The 19745-nt window shown below is 45.4% G+C and overlaps 1 protein-coding gene across 4 annotated transcripts in view; it reads right to left on the bottom strand.

Moving 5' to 3' along the window:
* Positions 1–19745, bottom strand: part of pou6f2 (POU class 6 homeobox 2) — a 61046-nt gene that overhangs the window by 7725 nt on the left and 33576 nt on the right. For all 4 annotated transcript variants that reach the window (XM_029148259.3, XM_055508233.1, XM_029148260.3 and 1 more), the window contains 4 exons: positions 17025–17332; positions 6253–6384; positions 1836–2045; positions 23–176 (listed from right to left, as the gene is read on the bottom strand). In XM_029148259.3, coding sequence (XP_029004092.1) covers positions 23–176; positions 1836–2045; positions 6253–6384; positions 17025–17332 — 804 coding nt within the window. The remainder of the gene's footprint in view (positions 1–22; positions 177–1835; positions 2046–6252; positions 6385–17024; positions 17333–19745) is intronic.

Here is a 19745-nt window from a genome sequence, read left to right as displayed (position 1 = left end):
GCGAGCCGTGTCGGACACTTACTGCTGACCAGCTGCCCCACGCTGAGAGCCGAGGAAGAGGAGGAGGTGGAGGAGGAGGAAGAGGCCTGGTGAAGAGGACTCTGTCGGTGGGGCATGTGGAGTAGGTTGGGCTGAGACGATGCGGGGCCTGTCTGACCCTGCTGAGCCTGAGGCAGCTGAACACACACACACGCAAACACAATATATCGATGTGCAGCAGAGACAAACATCCATTAATCATCCTATTCCCTCTGCCTATCATCATAATAATCAGCATTCACAGTAATCATGTCATTACAGTGATTTGGTCACAATATTAAACCGGTTAACCAATCAACGCCTATCAAATTAAACACTTAGAAGCTGCATTTAATGAGGTTTACTTTGTACCTAATAATGAATAAACGTTAATTACTACTGCCACGGCAGAGTAATCTGCTCAATAGACCACAGCTGGGATGTACTAATGCGAGTAGATGCTGGTTCCACAGTCTCTATGAGCTTCATCACAACTTCGTACCGCTGCTCGTGACAATTAGAGCCCTCTCGCTCCCCACAAACGGCTTGGAGGGGGATGCTCATAATAGCAGCGTGAGCCGCATATGCAAACATGTGGACACAGCATTCCCCGTATCAAACATAATTCATGATGCACAAGCTAGCGCTCTGACGGCGGGAGAACAATGTATTTTCATGTTTTATGCACATTTGAATGGCTTTTACAAGATCAAGATGGTATGTCTTCACTTTTAAAGCAAAAAGCTGTCTCTGCTATAAGCCGGCCCCGCTTCTTCTCTCCGCCTTTGCTATTAATTATTTTCTCTGTGGCATGTGTTTGTTTGGATGGTGGGGGGTGTCAACAGCGATGCACACACTGTCAGGACTGCTGACAGGCTTGGAGAATTATCTAGCTTCACTGGAAATATTCTAGACTGCAGGCTCTGACAACCGTAAATTATACCCGTGGAACAATGTGTACATGAGGGCTTTGAAGTGGAGACAAAAGCATAAACATTATTACAAATGCATTAATTCATTCAAGAGTATGATCTGGTGTTGCAGGGAGCCACAATTAGGTGTCCATCTGCTGCGAGGTCATCCATTTGGCACATTTGTACATTGCTTCACAGCTCGTGAACTTTCACCATATAATTCTGCGCTGACATTGTCATTATCAAGTCAATAACATATTCATAGCCTGGCTCCACACTTGCAAACTGTATAGATCCTCAAATTGGGGGAGGGAGAGTTTGCGCTCCGGTTTCTTCAATTACAGTATAAACAAAAATGTGTTGAGCTAAAAAGAACGTTGTGACACGTGCCTCACTTTAAATCTCGACAAAATGCTTTTGTAATGCAGGTCAAAAGGGACAAATCGTAAGAGTGGAGAGTGAGCGCCGACGGAAGGAGGCGGTGAACAGAGGCAGGAGTGTTTGGGTTTTAAGTGGGATGATGAAAAGTGTTGTTTTGGGGGGTTAGGCTCTGCAGGGCGCAGCAGCAGTCTCTGAGACTGTCTGAAAGCTTGGCTGACAAGTGCCTTCACAATGACGCGAACACACTCACACACTCACCAGCCGCTAAGCTGCGATTTTTCCAAGTGGAAAGTCGCAAACGCGCGTTAGCGGGGAAATATGGGCTGCTTAGCATAAGACAGTGCTCGCTGGAAGCGCTGGGATATTTGCTTTGAGGAAGCAGCAGAGCTCCACTAGCTGCTGCTCATTCAGGAGATTGTGAATCAGATCTTTGTCGGTTCCAGTTCATAATAAGCTGCTCTACAAGACATCTCCCTTTATACAGTGCGTGTGTGTTGTGCATCAGTGTACTGTATATGTTACCTGCTGTCCAGGCTTGATTGGGGACAGCGTGATTCCCTGGGTGTTGATGACAGGCAGGATCTGATTGCCGATCACTGTGGCGATGATCTGGCCTTGAGCGTTGGTCAGAAGCTGAGGTGTAATTGGCTGTACCTGCAGTGCTGGGTTGCCACCCCCTGATTGGCTGGAGGGCCCTGCAGAGTTGGGCATCAGTGGGATTGTTCCAATTATCTACAAAGGGGGTAGAGAGGAGACGAAATCAGCCGGGCAGTTTAAAAAAAGGAGGAGCAGAGAGGCTAAACGCTACTGGAGGTATCGGTCTTAATGATCCCCGCCGCAGTGAGTCTGTTATGTCGGCCTCGCCGGAGAGATCCCAAACAGAATTAAGCCGATCGCCGCGGCTAATCAGCGCACTCAGCTTTTGAGCTGGTCCGTGTGCGATTTAGGGAGAGACACATGCAAGTGTCCGCTGATCATCTGTCACCATGGTGGTTTTACAGGCTGGAGCGAGCGCAGCCGCTGCAGACTGCTGCGAGCGAACTGCAAAGGTCAGCGCTGAATACCTGTGTGTGTGATGGTGCACACCAGTGACTGTATTATCCATCACGAGTGTGTGTGTGTGTGTGTGTGTGTGTGTGTGTGTGTGTGTTTGTTCTTAAGTGTCTTTGTCTGTCTCTGGTGAGAGAAGTGCGGCTGCTGAGAGACAGAGACCCCCATTTCACCCTCTCTCTCTCTCACACACAGACAGAAGGGAAGAAGTGGGAAGAAAGAGCAGGAGGAGAAAAAAAAAACAATAAGAGGGAGAAAAGAGGAGCATCAGAGAGTGAGACAGGACCCTGTGTTTCTAATTCAACTCTCAGGGTCCCAGGGGTACTTCACCCCTCCTTCACCTCCCTCCATCCCCTGCTCCCCTCTCCTCTGTGGCTGTAATCAGGAAGGGCAGATCAAAGGGGGCGGCAGAGTGTCACTGCAGCGTTTTAGCTCTCAGAGCTGCCAGAGTGTGGCCAAGAGTGGCGCTTTAGGGGGGACTTAGCGCCTCTTCACCATGATGAAGGTTAATGTCATCTGGGGACTGGCTCTGGGCAGCTCCGGAGCCGCCGCGGCCCCCCGACCCACCGACCCCGCCCCGCCCCGCCTGACAGCGCTCCTCCACAAAGCCTCATTACACCGGAGAGCAGCTCCACGCAGATGTGGCGCCCATCGCTCTAAATTCTGTTATTTGGCAACCGGGCAAAGAAGCGCTTTTGCCTCAAATTGCCTTTGTCTCATCGTCTCTTTATTCCGAGCTTTGCAGCGCAAATAAACAACCGAACTATAAACAGCTTTTGCATAGTATTATCTGACCTCCCTCTGTATCGCCACCACCTCTGACGTGCTCCAGCACGTGGCCCACCCCCCCCTCCTCTCTTCCCCTTCCCTTTGACATAATAGGGAGGGATCAGCGAGAGAAAGGTGGCCGGCAATCTGTAATTCATCCCCGCCACGGCTCATTTGCTTATGTTGCTTCGCATTAGAGGAGAGATAATTTATCTCTCTCTCCGCGGCGGATTTCAAATTCCCCGTAATGCTCTCCTGCCACTTAGCATATTTTATTGCCCTGCTTGACGCGCGTGTCTCCCGAGTCCCACTGATAGCGCTCCGCATGCCACGGTGGCAGGGAACTTGTTCCGCTCAATTATTCATCGTCATTGGACTAAGTGGTTGTTCTATAAGCATAATAAAAGAGCAGGCAACTGACAGCTCAGCTCTCGTCCCTGACTCACTGGGCAATGTTTCTCCAGCTCACTATCTCAGGCAGATGCTTCGTGGCCGTGTCACAGAGCTCTGCTCACGTCACAGGGCTACAGATCCTAAAGGAGTTAAGAGCTGTGTTACTGCAACTTATGAACACATAAAAAAGCACCTACTTGTAATTAATACATTTTGTAATATCCAGGTTTGGAGAGCACAGGTTTGTGAGAACCTCCGTAGTGTTAGTAATGCTCAAAACGCGGCTTTTGGCCATGTTTGCGGCGCGCGGTCCCTCTGCTCGCGTCTTTAAGTTTATTTGCTTTAATCCGGCTTCCTGTATTTGCTCCCTGCTCTCGTTCATATAGCGCTCGAGCTCGGCGCCTCTCTCCATCCAGCAGAACTCATTAAGATTATGCTCCTTTTGTTTCCACAGAAATGTCATCACATCTCTCGAGCCGGGGCAATCTGTGTCTTTAGCCATGGTCGCCAGGCAATATATCTGCCCATTTTCTCCTCACCACTGTCCATGCGGTGAATTCAGACCCCAGAGGAAAAAATGTTTGAGAAGTCTGAACTCATGTCAACACACAAGTCCAAAAATGCAGCTCAAAGCGGAGCAGAGCCTACAAGCCTTGTCTTTTAATGGTGCACAGGACAGAAGGCACTTCATACTTCACACTGAGCACAATAATAAGTCATGAGCCTTTGTTTACAGGATATTACAGGTACGGTAGTCCACTGGAGCAATGATGAGTTAATTACACCTAAACAATCTTTGCATTAAAAAATCTAAAATCTCACAGGGTGAGCTCATTTGGAGCTTGGATGTGTATTTCACCAAACATCTTTAGTTTGTGGAGTATTAGTCAGACAAAGCAAGCGACTGACAGGTTCATTGATTATGAAAATAATCAATAGTTGCAGCCCTACAGTAGATTTATAACTAGGAGGTCAATGATAGTTTACACTGCGGTTGCACTTGATCTATCAATACGAGGGACACAGCTGCAGTTGTGGTTCAGCTTCGCCTGCTTTAAAGCCGTAGTAATTCTTGCAGGTTAACAGTGCATGTGTTCCGTACCTGTTTTCAAAGAGGCTCTGAAGGCAGAGAGTAAAGACAATGTGGGGGTCAATTCACGGATGCATCCACATTTTAGAAGGTATAGATCGCTACATGAAAACCCTTTAACTTCCACCTGTGTTTTGACTCCCAGATTAAGCTGCAATAATAGCAAGAATTTGTATTGAACAGAAGGTGCTTGGGAAAAATGCCACACATTCATAAGAGGAAAAAAAAACAGGAGTGAGTGACAACATTATTCTGGCTTTTATCCACAGCCTTAAAAACCTTTGAAAAGGCAGTGGGGATAAAAGAGCCTCATTGATTCTCCTTGGAGAATAAAAAGACTGGGGCCAATATAATTAAGGTTTAAAAACATATTAAACTCAAAACGTCCATCAAACCTGGCACTTTTCAAGGTCCCCAGAGCTGCTGCAAATAAAAAGGTCTATTAACAAAGTTGTAGAAGAACTTAGGAGGTGAAAGATAGTATACCGCGAAAATCAAACTTGCTCAACAGTGAATATTAAAATCTCATCATGAAGCCAAATTGAATATTAACAGTTGTTCAATAAAAATAATATTAAAACATTTTAAAAGGGTATTTATTCCTCTTGTAGACTCTCTACACAGATATGAATGCTCAGTGTGTTTGATGGACATCCAGCCTGGTTCGAGGTATGTATTAGCCTGTACAATCTCCTCTGTGTTGGACAGAAGGGGGGCGGGACCTACTGTACTGATAGGGCAGTGCATGTTTCAGAGCCCTCTGTCTGAATAATGCTGTGGAATAATAAGGTGGGGAGCAAAGGCTGTAGCCCAGGGCTTTGACCGTCTCTGTGACCTGATTATGTCAGGGAGTGTCAGCCGCCAAGACACTACAAAAGCACAGAGCATCCCATCAAGTCCATATCCACAGTGATCTGTCCCCAGTGCTCCAGGCACCTCGTGAGCCCAGTCCATACTGTCTCATTAGCTGTGTTTAGCATCAAGCGCTTGCACATGGACAACACCTTGCTACACAGTGGTACTGAAACTTGAGTGCGGTGGGTTAAATGTCAGCTCAGCATTCAAGTAATAAAACAACATGCTGCTTCGGTCTCTCTGTTTTTTTTTTTTAATTTAGGAGGACAGTGCACGTGTTAAAAGATGAAACAGGGGTTAAGGCAAATAGCAGAGTGGCATGAAAGGGCACATTGTCCATACAATTTTCCTTTAATATGTGCTGTGTGCAACTGCGATAAGATGATTCATTAGATAGGGCCCCACAATGACAAGCATCATCGTTCAAGCCTCTGGCTACTGATGGAACAATTCTGCAGCCACCCTGTAAATATGACAAGGTCAGCGTTTTACTGCGACAGGCGCATGCGGATAAGAGAAAGACGGCCTTTGTTTATTCCCAAAAAGCTTAATATATGGTAGGGTGGCTACTAGAGTGTAGACAAAACAGCTTTAAGACAACACAGCGCGCCACCACTAGAAATCTATGAGGCTCGATCAAAAATACTATAACATTTTTATAAGGAATGGCACATTCTCAAATGATAGATGGGCCAGAAATGCATGTTACAGAGCAGTTATCAATGCATTAAATTAGCTGTATTCATAATTGATGATCCACAGTGTCCAGTAGACGGGGCTCACCTGTCCTTGTGCGTTGGTCACCAGCTGCCCGGTGGCTCCTTGCAGGTTTGAGAGGGTGTTGCCAAACACCTGAGAGCCGGCGATGGATCCCATGGCCGCTGCTACCGCCGCCTGGCTGGCCAGAGGGTTTAGCTGGAAAAGGAAAAGACATCACTCATCAAGTGTATCGGTAGTCCTTTGCTAGTGGAATTTCCTATAAACAAGGCTCAGCCTGCTTTGGTGTGTGTGTGTTGGGGGGGGGGGGGGGGGGGGGGGGGGGGGGGGTGTCACACTTCTGTTTGTTGTTACTAGGCCAAAGCGGAGCAGAGGGGTCTGTGTCGTCCAGTACTGAAGGCGATGCAGTCCATCACAGCGTTCCCACAGGTCTGTGCTCCTGGACCCAGTGGGAGGCTCGCGGGTAGGGAGGAGCAGTGGGAACGGGAGGGTGGCTGTGAATAAGTGGCCATTTTACCACTCTAAGTGCTTCCTCTGGCCCCCCGGGCTCCCCGCGGACCGACTCGAGCCTCTCTACCCGAAGCCGTGGCCCAACAGCATCCTGCTTTCACAATAGAGCCAGGCAGCATGGCCATGCATCACTGTATCGTCAAATGCTTCAATATGCTTCGACTCAGAATTCCTCCTGCGTCATAATGGACTAGCACACTGTACTTTTGAAAGAGAGGAGAGTTAAAATGACCGTCTTTATCCCCGCTGTAATGGACTCATCTGGTCTGGCCTGTGGTTGTGAAAAGAGGCTCCTTGCATCAGGGACGGGTTGTAGAGCTCCGCCACATCGCCGAGATTACCCATATAAATCAAGCTAACCACTTATTAGGGGGCTGAAAATGCACTGCTGATTTGGTTGTAGTGCAGCACAGCAAAGTCTTATTAGGTTGAGTAAGTAGATCAAAGACCAAGAAGAGATAGGAGACCTCCCAATTACTCAACAGAATAGAGAAATAATAGAAACACTGCTCAGAATCAGGCTTCCTGCTCCCTGCTGCTAATACTGGCCGACTACATATTCAAACAAGACCGAAATTAAGGCTGAGCTCCTGTGTTTCTACAAATTCACCTTTTAAGTTGCTAGAGAAACTCTGACACTTGCACTTTTTGTACTCTGCGGAGAATTCCGCTTTGTTCATCTGAGATCATTCAGTCGCCATTCATCTTTTACCTTACCCCACCACCATAGATTATTACACTTTCTGAAATCAAATGATGAAAAAATGCCACAGAGCGATCAATACTTTTTCATTGACAGTAAAGGTTAAGCACATTAAGAATGACACTGCATTTGTCTTATGAAATCATATTTCATGTTGGTGGCCTCAAATTGGCTGTGATTGATATTGCCTCCTCTCGTCTGAAAGTCATCCAGTTTTTCCTCGATAATCGCCAGATTGTCTTTTATGTGTCCAGCGGTTGTCCTTCAGAAATGTTAATCAAATGTGGGAAAAAGTCCGAAGTATGATTCTGAAGGTAACGGGGGCAACAGAATCAACTGGGGTGTTGAGCAGGACTAAGGTTCATGTGTTGTACTGTATAAACTACATTAAGCTACATTTTCTGAAATCACTGGAGAAAATACATCAGCACGTCTGCATAACCGCAGTAGATGTAAGAGAATTATCAACATATTATAATAAAAGCCTGAATAAATATATCTATATATATTTCTGAACTAAGAGGGATATTTATTTCTACAGAGCTCATGAATTGTCATTTGACCAGGTTTTCACTACTGTTTTAAAAATAAAATATATATAATGAAAATACTGACTAAACTAACGCTGCAGATTAACACTGAAATGTGACCTGCTCAGGTGAGCATGGCCAGATTCTGCCTGAAAACATGTGGCGCTTGGTGTCACTGTGTGTGCGACGGGTTGTTGGAGAAGCTTTTCAGATTTATTTGAAACATTATCACTGTGTTTCACTCTATGATAGCCTTCTCAGATGCTATGTTATTCTGGGAAATGTGGGTGAGAAGCAAGCAGGCTTTATTGCCGCGTCTCGTGGCACCAGGTAATACGGACGGCAGCTGCGAGGAGAGTCAGGAATAAGGAGAGGTGAGGCTGTGTTCGACACCTAAACAGGTGATTTTCTGCCACGGTGACTCCTCTCAACACCTCGGCGGGAGGCACAAAATGACAGACCTTTGCTAGCATTTGTACTGATTGCATGTGTTGGAGGAGATAAACAGTGATCTTCCAGTTTGCAGGGCCTGCGTGTTAACCATTGTGTTACATCCTTTTCAATCCTCATGAAAAGGGCATCAAAGGGGATTTCCAGCAGCATAAACCACTTTGATCAGCCACAAACGTACAGGAGCACAATTGATAAAATAAACAGCCTGTGTTGTGGAATAAATGGTTGAGTTTTAAAGATAAAAGTAAGTCAGAAATGAGATTTAGCTCGGCCACAGCCTCAATTATATCACGTGACATTATCTTGTCACCTTTAAGCCAGCGCACCTGCTGCCACTCTCTCTGCAGCATCACAGTCGAATATAACCAAATACTCTGGGACACAGGGATCAACAAACACTAAATAAAAGTGTCTGGTGGGAAAAAAAACCCTGCAAATTGTTAAAAATGCATCTCTTCTCTGTGCGAACGGGAGGGAATCTAAACTCCAGCGGGCTCGCCGTCACCTGTTTGACCGTGAGGGTCATCCGGTGCAGCAACCCGTGTAATCTCAGGAATAGAGGGAAAAATAGCGCCACGCAAACCGTGGAGAGGCCCCTGGAAGCTAAAATTGTCTGACACGAACTAACTGGAGTTTATTCTTCGTTTTGCTCTTTTCATGTGGCCGTTTGGAACTTAATTGCTTTTTTTTCCTCTGGGCCCATACAGGACAAAAAAAAAAAGATAGAAAAAAAGAACAAAGATAAACGGCCAAAGTGATGCAGACACCACTGTCTTCGCTTCAGTGGTGTGTAAAACGTATTATCTGCTCATCTGATTCAACAACAGAATCAAGCATTTGTCTGAATTAGTGGCCAGTGATGTTTTTAATTCACAATAAAAGCAGTGGTATATAAACTACAGTCTGGGGAGCTACTCAAACTCCACCTTTTCCATTTTGAAACGCTTCTAAGGTGGAAGTATGTTAAAGTATGATGTTATGTTTTACAGTCAGTGGCATTATTGTTTTCAGACTGGAAGAATGTTCTTTATCTCTGAAACAACATGGAAGTTTCCCTCATTCATCCCAGTCCTACGCCTCTGTCTCCTCCCTGCTCTTTTCCCACTCTGGAGTGAATGTAATCAGCTGTGACATGAGAAAACACGTTCTGTGTCTGTCAGGACTCTGCTAGTCTTCCACTGACAGTCCTCTGCTGACTCTCCTCCTCCTCTTCCTCCCCCAAAACGGCCTCTATCCCACCTCCCCCCACCCTCACATCCACCGTGCTTATGAACATCAAAATGCCATTAGGGCCTCAAAAACACCTCTGGTCCCATGGTTAGCGAGGCCTGGCACTGTGGTCGTGCACTCTGAGCTCTCCTATTGCTCACCACTGGGCCTCTGCTCCAGCCGTTGTGAAAAATAAACCCCAAAAACAGCCATTCTTGAGGAAAAATATTGGGAAGTGAAAGACGGATAGAACGACTGGGGCAGATAACACGGAAAAGCACAATAACGCTGCATCCGATGACGCTTGGACATTTTAATTGCTACAGGCAGCGGAGGGATCACAGTGGCAGCGCGTGTGGACGTAGAGGTGGCTGAGGTGGCATGGCGGCTGCTAATGGAGTGATGTCATATTAAACGGCAGGATGACAGCTGGTTAACGGAGGAGGTTTGGCTGATCAAATAAAATGCATTAACTCCAGGAAATGGATATCGCGAGCAGCCTCAGAAATGGCCATTTCTAATGAGGCAAAATGGAAATGAAGAAGGGAAAGAGTTGTGAAAATGTTTAAACTAACTATAAAGGGATGATGGAGTGTCGGACAGTGGCCGTCAATCTCCCCACTCATTACCTTCATGTGAAATTAACAGCAGCTTTAATCATTACATAAAATCTGTGGGAGCCCATTTCTTGCTAATTGTAAAGTGCAGAGGTTCAGAATGGGTTCTCTGTCATCAGTCACACTTGCAGCATATTTCCTCTAGTTAGGTGAGACCCTGAGTAAAAATATAAGTTACAGTATACTGCATCCCTCGTACACTATTTCTCTTCCTTAGGAATGATCTATAATATTTAGCTGTTTCCAGATGTATTATATTTGAAACGACTTGGTGATTAAGTATCTGCGGGAAAGTGCTGACCATCTCAGCTCATGATGTGACATATTTGGTGCAGTTATTTCTGTAGCATACTTGTGTTGGGTCGGAAATCACAGCGGCGTTAAAGCAGCGTTGCAGTAAATCTACTGCCGCTTTCAAGTGGACACATTTTCAGCTGCTGTGAGAAAATGAAAAATAAAATCATTAGAGTCGGAACGTGAGACTGTAAAGATATAATGAAGAGTAATATTTAGGCGTATTATTAAAAAACCCTGCTCGCCTGATGATGACAATTACCAACAATATTCAATATGTAATAAAGCCTATTTTGCGATTTTGAGAGTTTTATCTCAACTGCACTAACTACAATCTGTTCGTTTTCCTTGTGGTGGAAATGGCATCTCTGTTCACTCGGCTGTTGTTTGACATATAAATATAGCATTTGAATGACTTTAATATCCTCCTAATCAATGTCCAGTGATCTTTTGATGTCCTCAATTCAATATAGGAAGGGTCATCCATGCCGCAGCTTTATAAACACAATAAAGGTAAATGATTACTCCCCACTGTGGTGTCCAAAAATACGGCCAGTAATGAAGAGAAATGGAGGAGTTTGAGGGGGAGACCTGTCATGTGTCATTGGCCAACTCTAAGCCCAAAGATTAATCATGAGAGAGGGGCTCCGTGGCTAAGATGTGGTCACCCTTGATCGATAAACCCCCCCCCCCCTGGTCTCTCTGCTCCACTGTCTCTCTCTCTTTTACTCAAAAAAAATATACAGTCGTTGGCACAAGCTAAATCAGCATAAGTGAGGAGATGAATTGATGACATTTACAGCCATATTTGTATTGATTACTTGGGATTTGACTTCCGAAGCTTCTGTCTTCGAAGAGTTGACTTGAGAAAATGCACTGCTCTTGCATTTTTGTTGAGTCTATTAACAAAACCATCAACTGCACATTTCTTCTCCTAATAAAGACAGGCATAAAATCACCCACCAGAAAATGGAAAAAATGCTAAATGAGCACGGGGCAGTTTGGAGAAATTTCAATTCTCAATGCAAAATATACAGCAAATCCTCTCTAGGTAGCCACCGAGAAAATACCGCAGAGAAAAAATTCAGATAATATTCTGCAGGGACCACAAATAGGACTTTTGACTTGGTCTATGAGGAGGGCATAATGCAATAACATTGCATTAAAAGGGTCTTTTTACAGCGTGGCAGCGTTGTGTGCTTGTGTGAGCCCGGTGCTCTGTTTGCGGTCACTAATGGGCATCAGAAATTACAGGCAGTGGAATCGCGCCCCGCGGGGGGACTGGCCTCCTCAGCGGAGCGGAGCACTTAGACAGTGTCTGGGAGGCTGCTGGAGGAGGAAGGGGGAACTCAATGTCACAGCCCTGCCTCATAATTAAAGAAACCCTATTCCTTATCCACTGTTAGGTGAGCCCTAGCTCTGCGCTCCATCCGAGGGCTCCCCTGTGGGCGTCTAATGCGTGTTGCCCCGCGTGAGCATGTGGGCTGATCAGGGAGCTGTGCTTTCTGCTACGTGTCTGAGCTGGAAGCCCTCTGCCCGGCGAGGGAGTAACGGGGCCAGGTATGGAAGAATCACCGGAGCTCAGAAAGCGGAGGAAGTATCAAGACGGTGGAGCCTGGAAAGCCAGCAAGACCAGACGTATGTCAAAAGTAAATCCGAGGCGCATGTAGGTGTAATTTCAAAAGTTAGGGTCCTCACAGTTGTTAAAATGACTCTTCAAAAATTTGATAAATTTAACTTTTCCCTTATTTAGAAATTCAGGGCTCATCGTAGCTCCTTAAGTCTGTAGATTTCTTCCTGCCTTAATCCCTCATTTGAAGTAAATAAAAGTAGTAGAGCTGTCATGGTCAGGTTGTTTTCCTCATCTAGCTCCCATGCTTTATAATTATTCATATGAAATGTGGTGCTGTTGATGGGCAACAGTCTTATTTTCTGCTTCAGTCAACAGTGCACATTTGTATTTCTAAATTGTGGAGCGCTTGTTATGTAAGGCAATTTTCTGCCTTCTTAAGAGCCGGATCTCCTGTGCATTAATAAGAGGCAGGGCTGAGCTGCTGGAGAGCCGAGGGCCTGTTCATCCTCCAAACCACCAAATGCAGCAGCACGACCGTTGCAACGCAGCCTGGCACCACATGCCGCCTATTTAAAATGTATGCTCAAAAAATGTGATTTTAAAACCGGTGTTAGTCCAGATAATAGTCTGAAGGAAAAACGCTCACAACTTAAGTGTATTTAGATTTGTGTCTGTTGTGAGGACAAACTCGGTTCACACAAGGATTGGACTTTAATCAGGACAGTTACAAGCAGGATTTTGGAAAATGCTGATGTTATTTCACACCCCACCAGCTGCTTTAGGACTTAACACCCTAAGGGTCTCTGGCTTAATATTATTTATTTATTGTCTTAAACAGCTGAGTAAGACTTAAAGACTTAAGAGGACCTCTGTGTCTCCACTAGAATTACCCAGCATGTTATTTCTGGTATTAAAATAAAAGTATTCCAACCTTAAATAAACAATATTTTATTATGTAAAATCATTCCAGATAATAAAAAATATCATAAAACGTACTGTAAAAAATCTGTTTGCAAAATCTACAGAAATCTTTTATTATAACCTTAGTCTTCTTCAGAAAGGCACGCTGCTCTGAGTAAGAAGATATATGAGAGATAATGGAGCCTTCCTTCAACTAAAGCGTTGCCAGTTTCATCGACAAGCCACAGTATGAGCCATTGGGTCCATATTTGAGCATGTCATTTTAATTTTGATTTAATACCCTGTGGAATGATGGCAGCCCCTTTTGCTAAATTGAAAAGACGTGGAGCCGATCTGGAAAATCAATTAATCGATGTGCAAGGCTCATTTAATACACATGTTAATATAATGGGAGAAACACCCACCGCCCATAAAAAAGAGACATTTGGAGCAAATTGGACAGAGGTGATTTTAACAGCGGTTGACATAAGTAAAAGTGCACTGCAGCGGAAAACAGTGACATGAGTGTCTGAAGGGGCCTCAGCTGGAGACAAAAGTGGCAGAGATGGGGCCAATACTTGAGGAGGATGATGAAGCGAACGGGAGGGGGGAGATAAGACGAGGATGCCAAGGAGGTGAGGAGAGATGGAGAGTGCAGGCAGCCAGGCCTCTGAAAGGCCGTTGTGGTTGGCAGCTGCTGACCTTGGCGACGATGGGTTTTCACCAGAGGCTTCTAATGAAGGCTGATTGCCAGGGAATAGCGAGGGAGCCGAGGGGTGGAGAGGGGGTGGAGGGGAGAGAGAACAAGAGAGAGTGAGAAAGAAGACGGAGGAGAGAGAGAGAGCGAGAGAGAGAGAGCGAGAGAGAGAGAGAGACAGAGAGAGAGAGAGAGAGAGAGAGAGAGAGAGAGAGAGAGAGAGAGAGAGAGAGAAAAGGATAGAGGAGAGGCTCAGGTAATTGCAGCACTTGTGGGTCTGAGGCCCTGCGGTCCTGTGATGTCGGGGTGCAGTGGGGAAGAAGAGAGATGTCTGTGGACGCTTTGGTGGTAAATTGTGGAGCATAGGGATAGAAGGCAGGCCCCTAGGCTGTAATTACCCCTATGAGTGTGCGGATGGAGAGTGGACAGGCCCAGTGTGGAGCTCTGACAGCGATCAAGGAGACGACTGAGAAGGGGAGAACAGGCAGACACGCCGACAGACGGCAGGAGTCTGACGGAGGGAGAAGACAGGACGCCTCCATCTCTGCCAGGCCTCCTGAAAACCAGCCAGCCAGACAGTGGACCAAGGTCAGAGGCTATTAGCGAGCACACAACACGCTGGTGACAAGACAGCCATGACAAGAGTGGCAGAGAGGCGGCGCAGTGTTTAGAGGATGCGGCTTCCGGATCGGGGGAAAAGCGGCAATAAAAGCAAGTAATTAGATCAAAGCGGGAGCGAGAGGGAGATGCTGAGGCTCCCTCCACTGGATGGCGCAGCGGGGTCAGAAGGGTCCGGGCACACAAGCAGGAATAGGGGAGCTGATAGACTGGCCTAAGCTTCCTGCTGCCACGGATCAGTATGTACTGCCTCTCCTCTCCCTGCCTGGGCTGATGTAACTCACTGGAGTGGCAAATTACACCAGACCTACAGCTGTAGCCCGACATTATGATTAATTTGATCAGTAATTTCTCCTGTTTTTCATTTTAATCGCCGAGACCATTCTGCTGTGGCAGGTCTTTCAGATCTAATTAAGATCAATTCCGGTGTAACAGACTTGGCGAGCGCTTTTACCCCGTCAAATCCCTGAGCTCTCCGGGCGTGGCGAAAACCCACTGCTCTAATCAATCAACTTCCAGCAAAATCCAGCGGGCTCCCACAATCAGCCCATTAACACACTTAAGCAAATTTTATAATCTCCCCCCCTGTATTTGTCATCACTGTGGCAGCTATTTGAGGCAGCCACTGGACGCATCTCACTGTAGAGGGGAGGGGGCAGAGCCTGGGAGAGGTGGAAAGGTAAATTCCTATTCCATTTAACTAAATTAGCTGCGGTAATCTGAGTTTAGGCCACTGACTCAAGGGGACCCAGTCTATTGTGGTGTGATTTGGCCTCTAACGGGGGATATTAATGAGCCAATTAATGAATTTTGTCTCACAAATTAAAAGCAGCTAACAGTAAAAACACTAGGGATGTAATGAATGCTAAGGATTCCCTCAGTACAAGTTAGAAGGAATATTACACAGCTCCCATGAGAAGAGAATTACAACAGGACATTAATTGGAACATAATGAGCGTTTGTCTCTCTGCAGCTCTGTGCTGTATTTTCAGCAAATGGCTGAATGGCTGGCTGATTCTGCACATCTGAATAATGACAGCAGGAAATAGGAATGTTATCTGCATGATGCTGAATATATTATGGTAATTATGACTTTGACTGCACTTCGACTGCACAGACCAGCTCCTCGGGGGAAAGCACGGAAACACAGAAGCTGCCCTCCTGTGTCTGTAATTAAAACAAACACAAGGTTGAATACAGCCACAACTCCTGCGTTTTTTTGACAAAGCCTTTGCTTAGAATTAAAACTGGTGTGGAAACCAGTGAGCTTCCCACCGATTCTGAGACCTAAAATCCAATCAGTGACCCAGGCAGTGGACGGGCTGGAGCTGCTCTTCAAATCCTATTGCAGCCTTAAGTGGGTGATGAGGCCGCGGCCTGTCCTTGGGCGAGGCCCTCGCCAGGTGACACACTTTTGGACTAGCCCAGCATTGACCGGGGGAAACTAAACCTTTTACGGCCATTGTGCCTCCACCACACACACACAAGCACACTTTCCATAATCCTATTTTATGAGGCAATATCTTAATGATACCTGATGTGGCCCATTCAACCCCTCAAGGGAGGCCTGTCCTCAGTCTTCATAATCAGCTGATTCTCTCAGAAATAGATAATATATACAAAGCTAAGAGTCTCAGCTCAAATAAATCTGTGTGAGTGCCCTTATGTGTCAGAAGCAGATATTCATAGAGTGTTATACATTTTACTAAGGAGGGTTGTCTGATTGTGGTTTATGTGTTACTTAAGGCGTCCGTATGCTTTCAACACAGGCTCAACGTGTAACTGTATGTTGGTTAGTAGCCCCTCAGCCACTGGCTGAGTGGACAGTGCACTGGTACGATGTTGCGGCTAGTCTTTAGAGCCTATTAAATCCAGAGGCTGTTTTTCCTGCTGAGTCTCACTAGGCCGTGACAGGGCCGGAGAGGGCTGCAAGAGGGGAAACAAATAGTCCAACTCATCCTGGCCATAAAGAAGGTTGCACCACAACCCAATAAGGGTCTGACGCTGATGAATGTGACCAGGGGCAGAAAGGCGACCCTGGCCAGTCTCCACCAGAAATGAAACCACAGGGATATAAAATAGGTTATTATCGTCACACAGTGACAGCCAGACGGACAGAAGGCCAGAGATGGATGGACGGACAAAGTGACTAAAAAGGTAGGAATAGCAGCAAAGATTAGGAGATTGATTACACTTGGAAAGCCCCAAGAACAGATAACCTCTGAATAGTTACTGAAGCTGCCAGAGAAAGATGTAAATTGTGGCTCCTGCTCGCAGTAGCTGTAAAGTTTGAAGTCCTTCAAAGCTTCACAAACAAGATGCAGACTCTGATAGCTTCACACAGACACACAGCAGATCTTTATTTAAATATGAGCACGTGATAAAGCTCATGTATATACTGATCAAGCCCTGACCTGACTGAAAATCAAATCGTCAAATGTCCACTTCACTTCTTAGCCTCAAATCTTTTCATTTGATAAGTTACATATACTGTATCTATGGGCTCTGCAGGGTTGTGTATTACTTGAACTAAACATGCCATAGATAGGGATACACAAAAAAGAGATAAACATCTTATTTGGTAAAACTGTGCTGAGTAAATAGATCTTCATCAAATTTCAAAAACACAAACAAATAAATGGCATATGAAAGTATAATAACCATTGTGATAAAAAGGAATTAGTGTTTTCATTTTCCAGATTATAGCCAAAGTTATGCTCATTGTCAGACTCACCGGTAGAGGCATGGGTGGAGTTACTGGTGAAGGCAGGCTGCGGGCCGGTGACTGGTTTGGTCGGTGCGGCGGGGACTGCTGCAGCTGTCCAGAGGTGGAGGAGCAGGCAGAGCCGGGGGACGGGACAGAGGTCTGCTGCTGGCTGGGTGGAGTCATGTGATGCTGAGACGGCAACTGGTTCTGGGCGTGGGAGTGGGTCTGTTGGTGATGGTGCTGCTGCTGCTGCTGCTGCTGTTGCTGCTGGTGATGCTGTTGCAACTGCTGGAGCTGCTGCAAGTGCTGGAGCTGGGAGTTCAGTGATGAGGTAGCTGTTGGAGAAGGACAGGGAGCTGGTCGGTTCTCCTTCCAACAAAACATACCACTGCATGATAACAAGTGCTTTAGCACATCGACAGGAAGCTCTCGTTACATGAAGAACAAGCCCACACCTTAGATAGAAGGATATGTGGTAGGAGAGGGTGTAGACGTGAGATACATATGGTGAATAGTGACAGACAGATGTAAATTGCATGGAGCCACAACAAGGTCCTCCAGGGTTTCAGCCAGCATGATAGAGTCAGTGAATTTAATTTAGCTAGTTGGAGGACAAAGCTATCAAGCCTGGCTGATATAATTGCTCTCTCTGGAGCCAAAAGTCTTCATTGTCGCTCAGAGAACATCAGAATCTTTGGTTTAATGGCTTAAAATCTTAGAGGAAAGACACATCCATCTTCACTGGCAGAGTTCAGAAATAAGCCCATTAACTAATTGGATCCAATAATGGCACACCATTAGAACCTCATTTCTACATTTAAATGCTCATAAATTTTTATGCGGTTTAAAAAAATGGCTAAGCTAAGCTGCAGCTAGCGGAGCGTGTAAATACTGCCACGGACCCGCGATATCCATCTGAAATGTGATATAAGACAATTTTCTGTGGCAGTTCACACAAAAACATCTAAATACATTTTTCAAAGGCTCTTCAATCACACACACTGTGTTTGAATGTCTGAAAGAAATCCATAATGCAACACCGACAACAAATAGTGTCCACTAAGGGTATCAACTGTTACACTATATGTGGAGAATTGGGCTAAGAAACAACATCTAAGCTGCCCTTCACAGCCTAAATAGACGAAAGGACACACAGAGTTTCTATTCACACCTTTGATAGCCAGGCTTTTTAAACTTGAGCACACATGCAGAATAATCCTGGAAGTCTTTTCAATCATGAAGCCTGGAATTCCTTAAAAGCACCAAATCAAAACACAGTCCTGTGTAAACAGTGACACAAAAAGGTTACCTGTGAATGTAAAACACGTAAACAACTTTCAACTTTCAAATACATTGTTCGTACATGACTTCTATATCCACACACAGTGAATCAGAGTTTGTATCACTGCCCTTTAACTCCGGGATGAATACTGGTAACCATAACAGGATCTAACATGACTTTCTGTGGATTAAAGGATAATACAGGCTTGGCACGGACAGGACCTGATCTATATGTTGATACCTGACTACTATAGAAAGATATTTGTGCAATGGACTGGTAACAAATTACACACACAATTCTGCAAAACTTGTGCAGAGGACACGCGTGCAGGAAATAGGAAATCCAGCTATATGTTATACTGTAATAATTCAAAGCTATAAATGTGGAAATACGCTTTTTTCCTCCAGACATTCATCACTAAGAGGAACAAAAAGGAAATAAATGACTCCTTTTCTATCTAACATCAAGTCATTTTTGGTTCACTTAACAAATTACACTATTGTGCAGGTGAAACAGACAGCTTTTTAAATTCATTGCACCTACTGTATGTTACAATATCAAGAATTTCCACTATCATGTAAATCTTTAGATGGTTTTAAATCTGTCATGAAGCAGCTTAGTATTAAAATTACACTAAATGACAAATGTTGCTTCACAAGTGTGTTTGTGATGGAGCCAAGCCGCTGTGAACACACACTTGCAAAAGCTTGTATACATCAGAATCAATGCACTTAAATAATTTAACTATGGTTGTTTCATAAAAGATGAATAAAACATCAGGGTAGACAAGGCTTTGATTAGTGTGGTCACTACGACTCCAGGACAGGCACAGATGAACATTTGATGAAGATCGGCTCATCCGCCTCTTTCCTCACTCTGCTGAACCTCGGCAAAGAAACCGGCGCTTCTCGGCCAGTAAACAGTACACTTTTACATTTCTTCTACCTCCTGACACATTGACACCTCTCTCACACCCCCACCATGAATTATATATCATCTGTGCAAACGGCAAGCGCCCAATTCTCACTTGAAATGTTGGGGCAAGTTGTCTAGCGAGCGCCGAGCCCCTGACAGGACCGGCTCGCTTCCTTTGCAACTTCGCCACGACAAAATGTTGAGCCCTGTTTAAAGATGGAATAAAGGCGAACAAGGACGGGGGAAAACAAAAGAGGGGCTAAAATGAGATGTCAGAAAATTATCGAAACCAGGAGAAGATCAAAGACGATTGGAGAACTTCCTCCAGCGCCGACCATTACGCCGAGGAACAAGAGGCACAACAAAAGAATATGAGGCAAAAGAAAACAAATACAGAGGGAATATGAAGAAGCCCCATGTGGCCTTATTATAAGGGCTACACCGCAGGTAACTATATTCTTTAACAGCAGTGCTTTATAAATTCTGTCATCTTGTTAAGACTGTCAGGACCACTGACCCTCCCTTCCCCTCTAACTGGGCAACTGGCATTT

This window comes from Betta splendens, chromosome 4, assembly GCF_900634795.4.
Source record: "Betta splendens chromosome 4, fBetSpl5.4, whole genome shotgun sequence".
Lineage (NCBI taxonomy): Eukaryota > Metazoa > Chordata > Actinopteri > Anabantiformes > Osphronemidae > Betta > Betta splendens.
The sequence above is the reverse complement of the archived record's forward strand: the minus strand, read 5'-3'. Positions and strand labels throughout refer to the sequence as shown.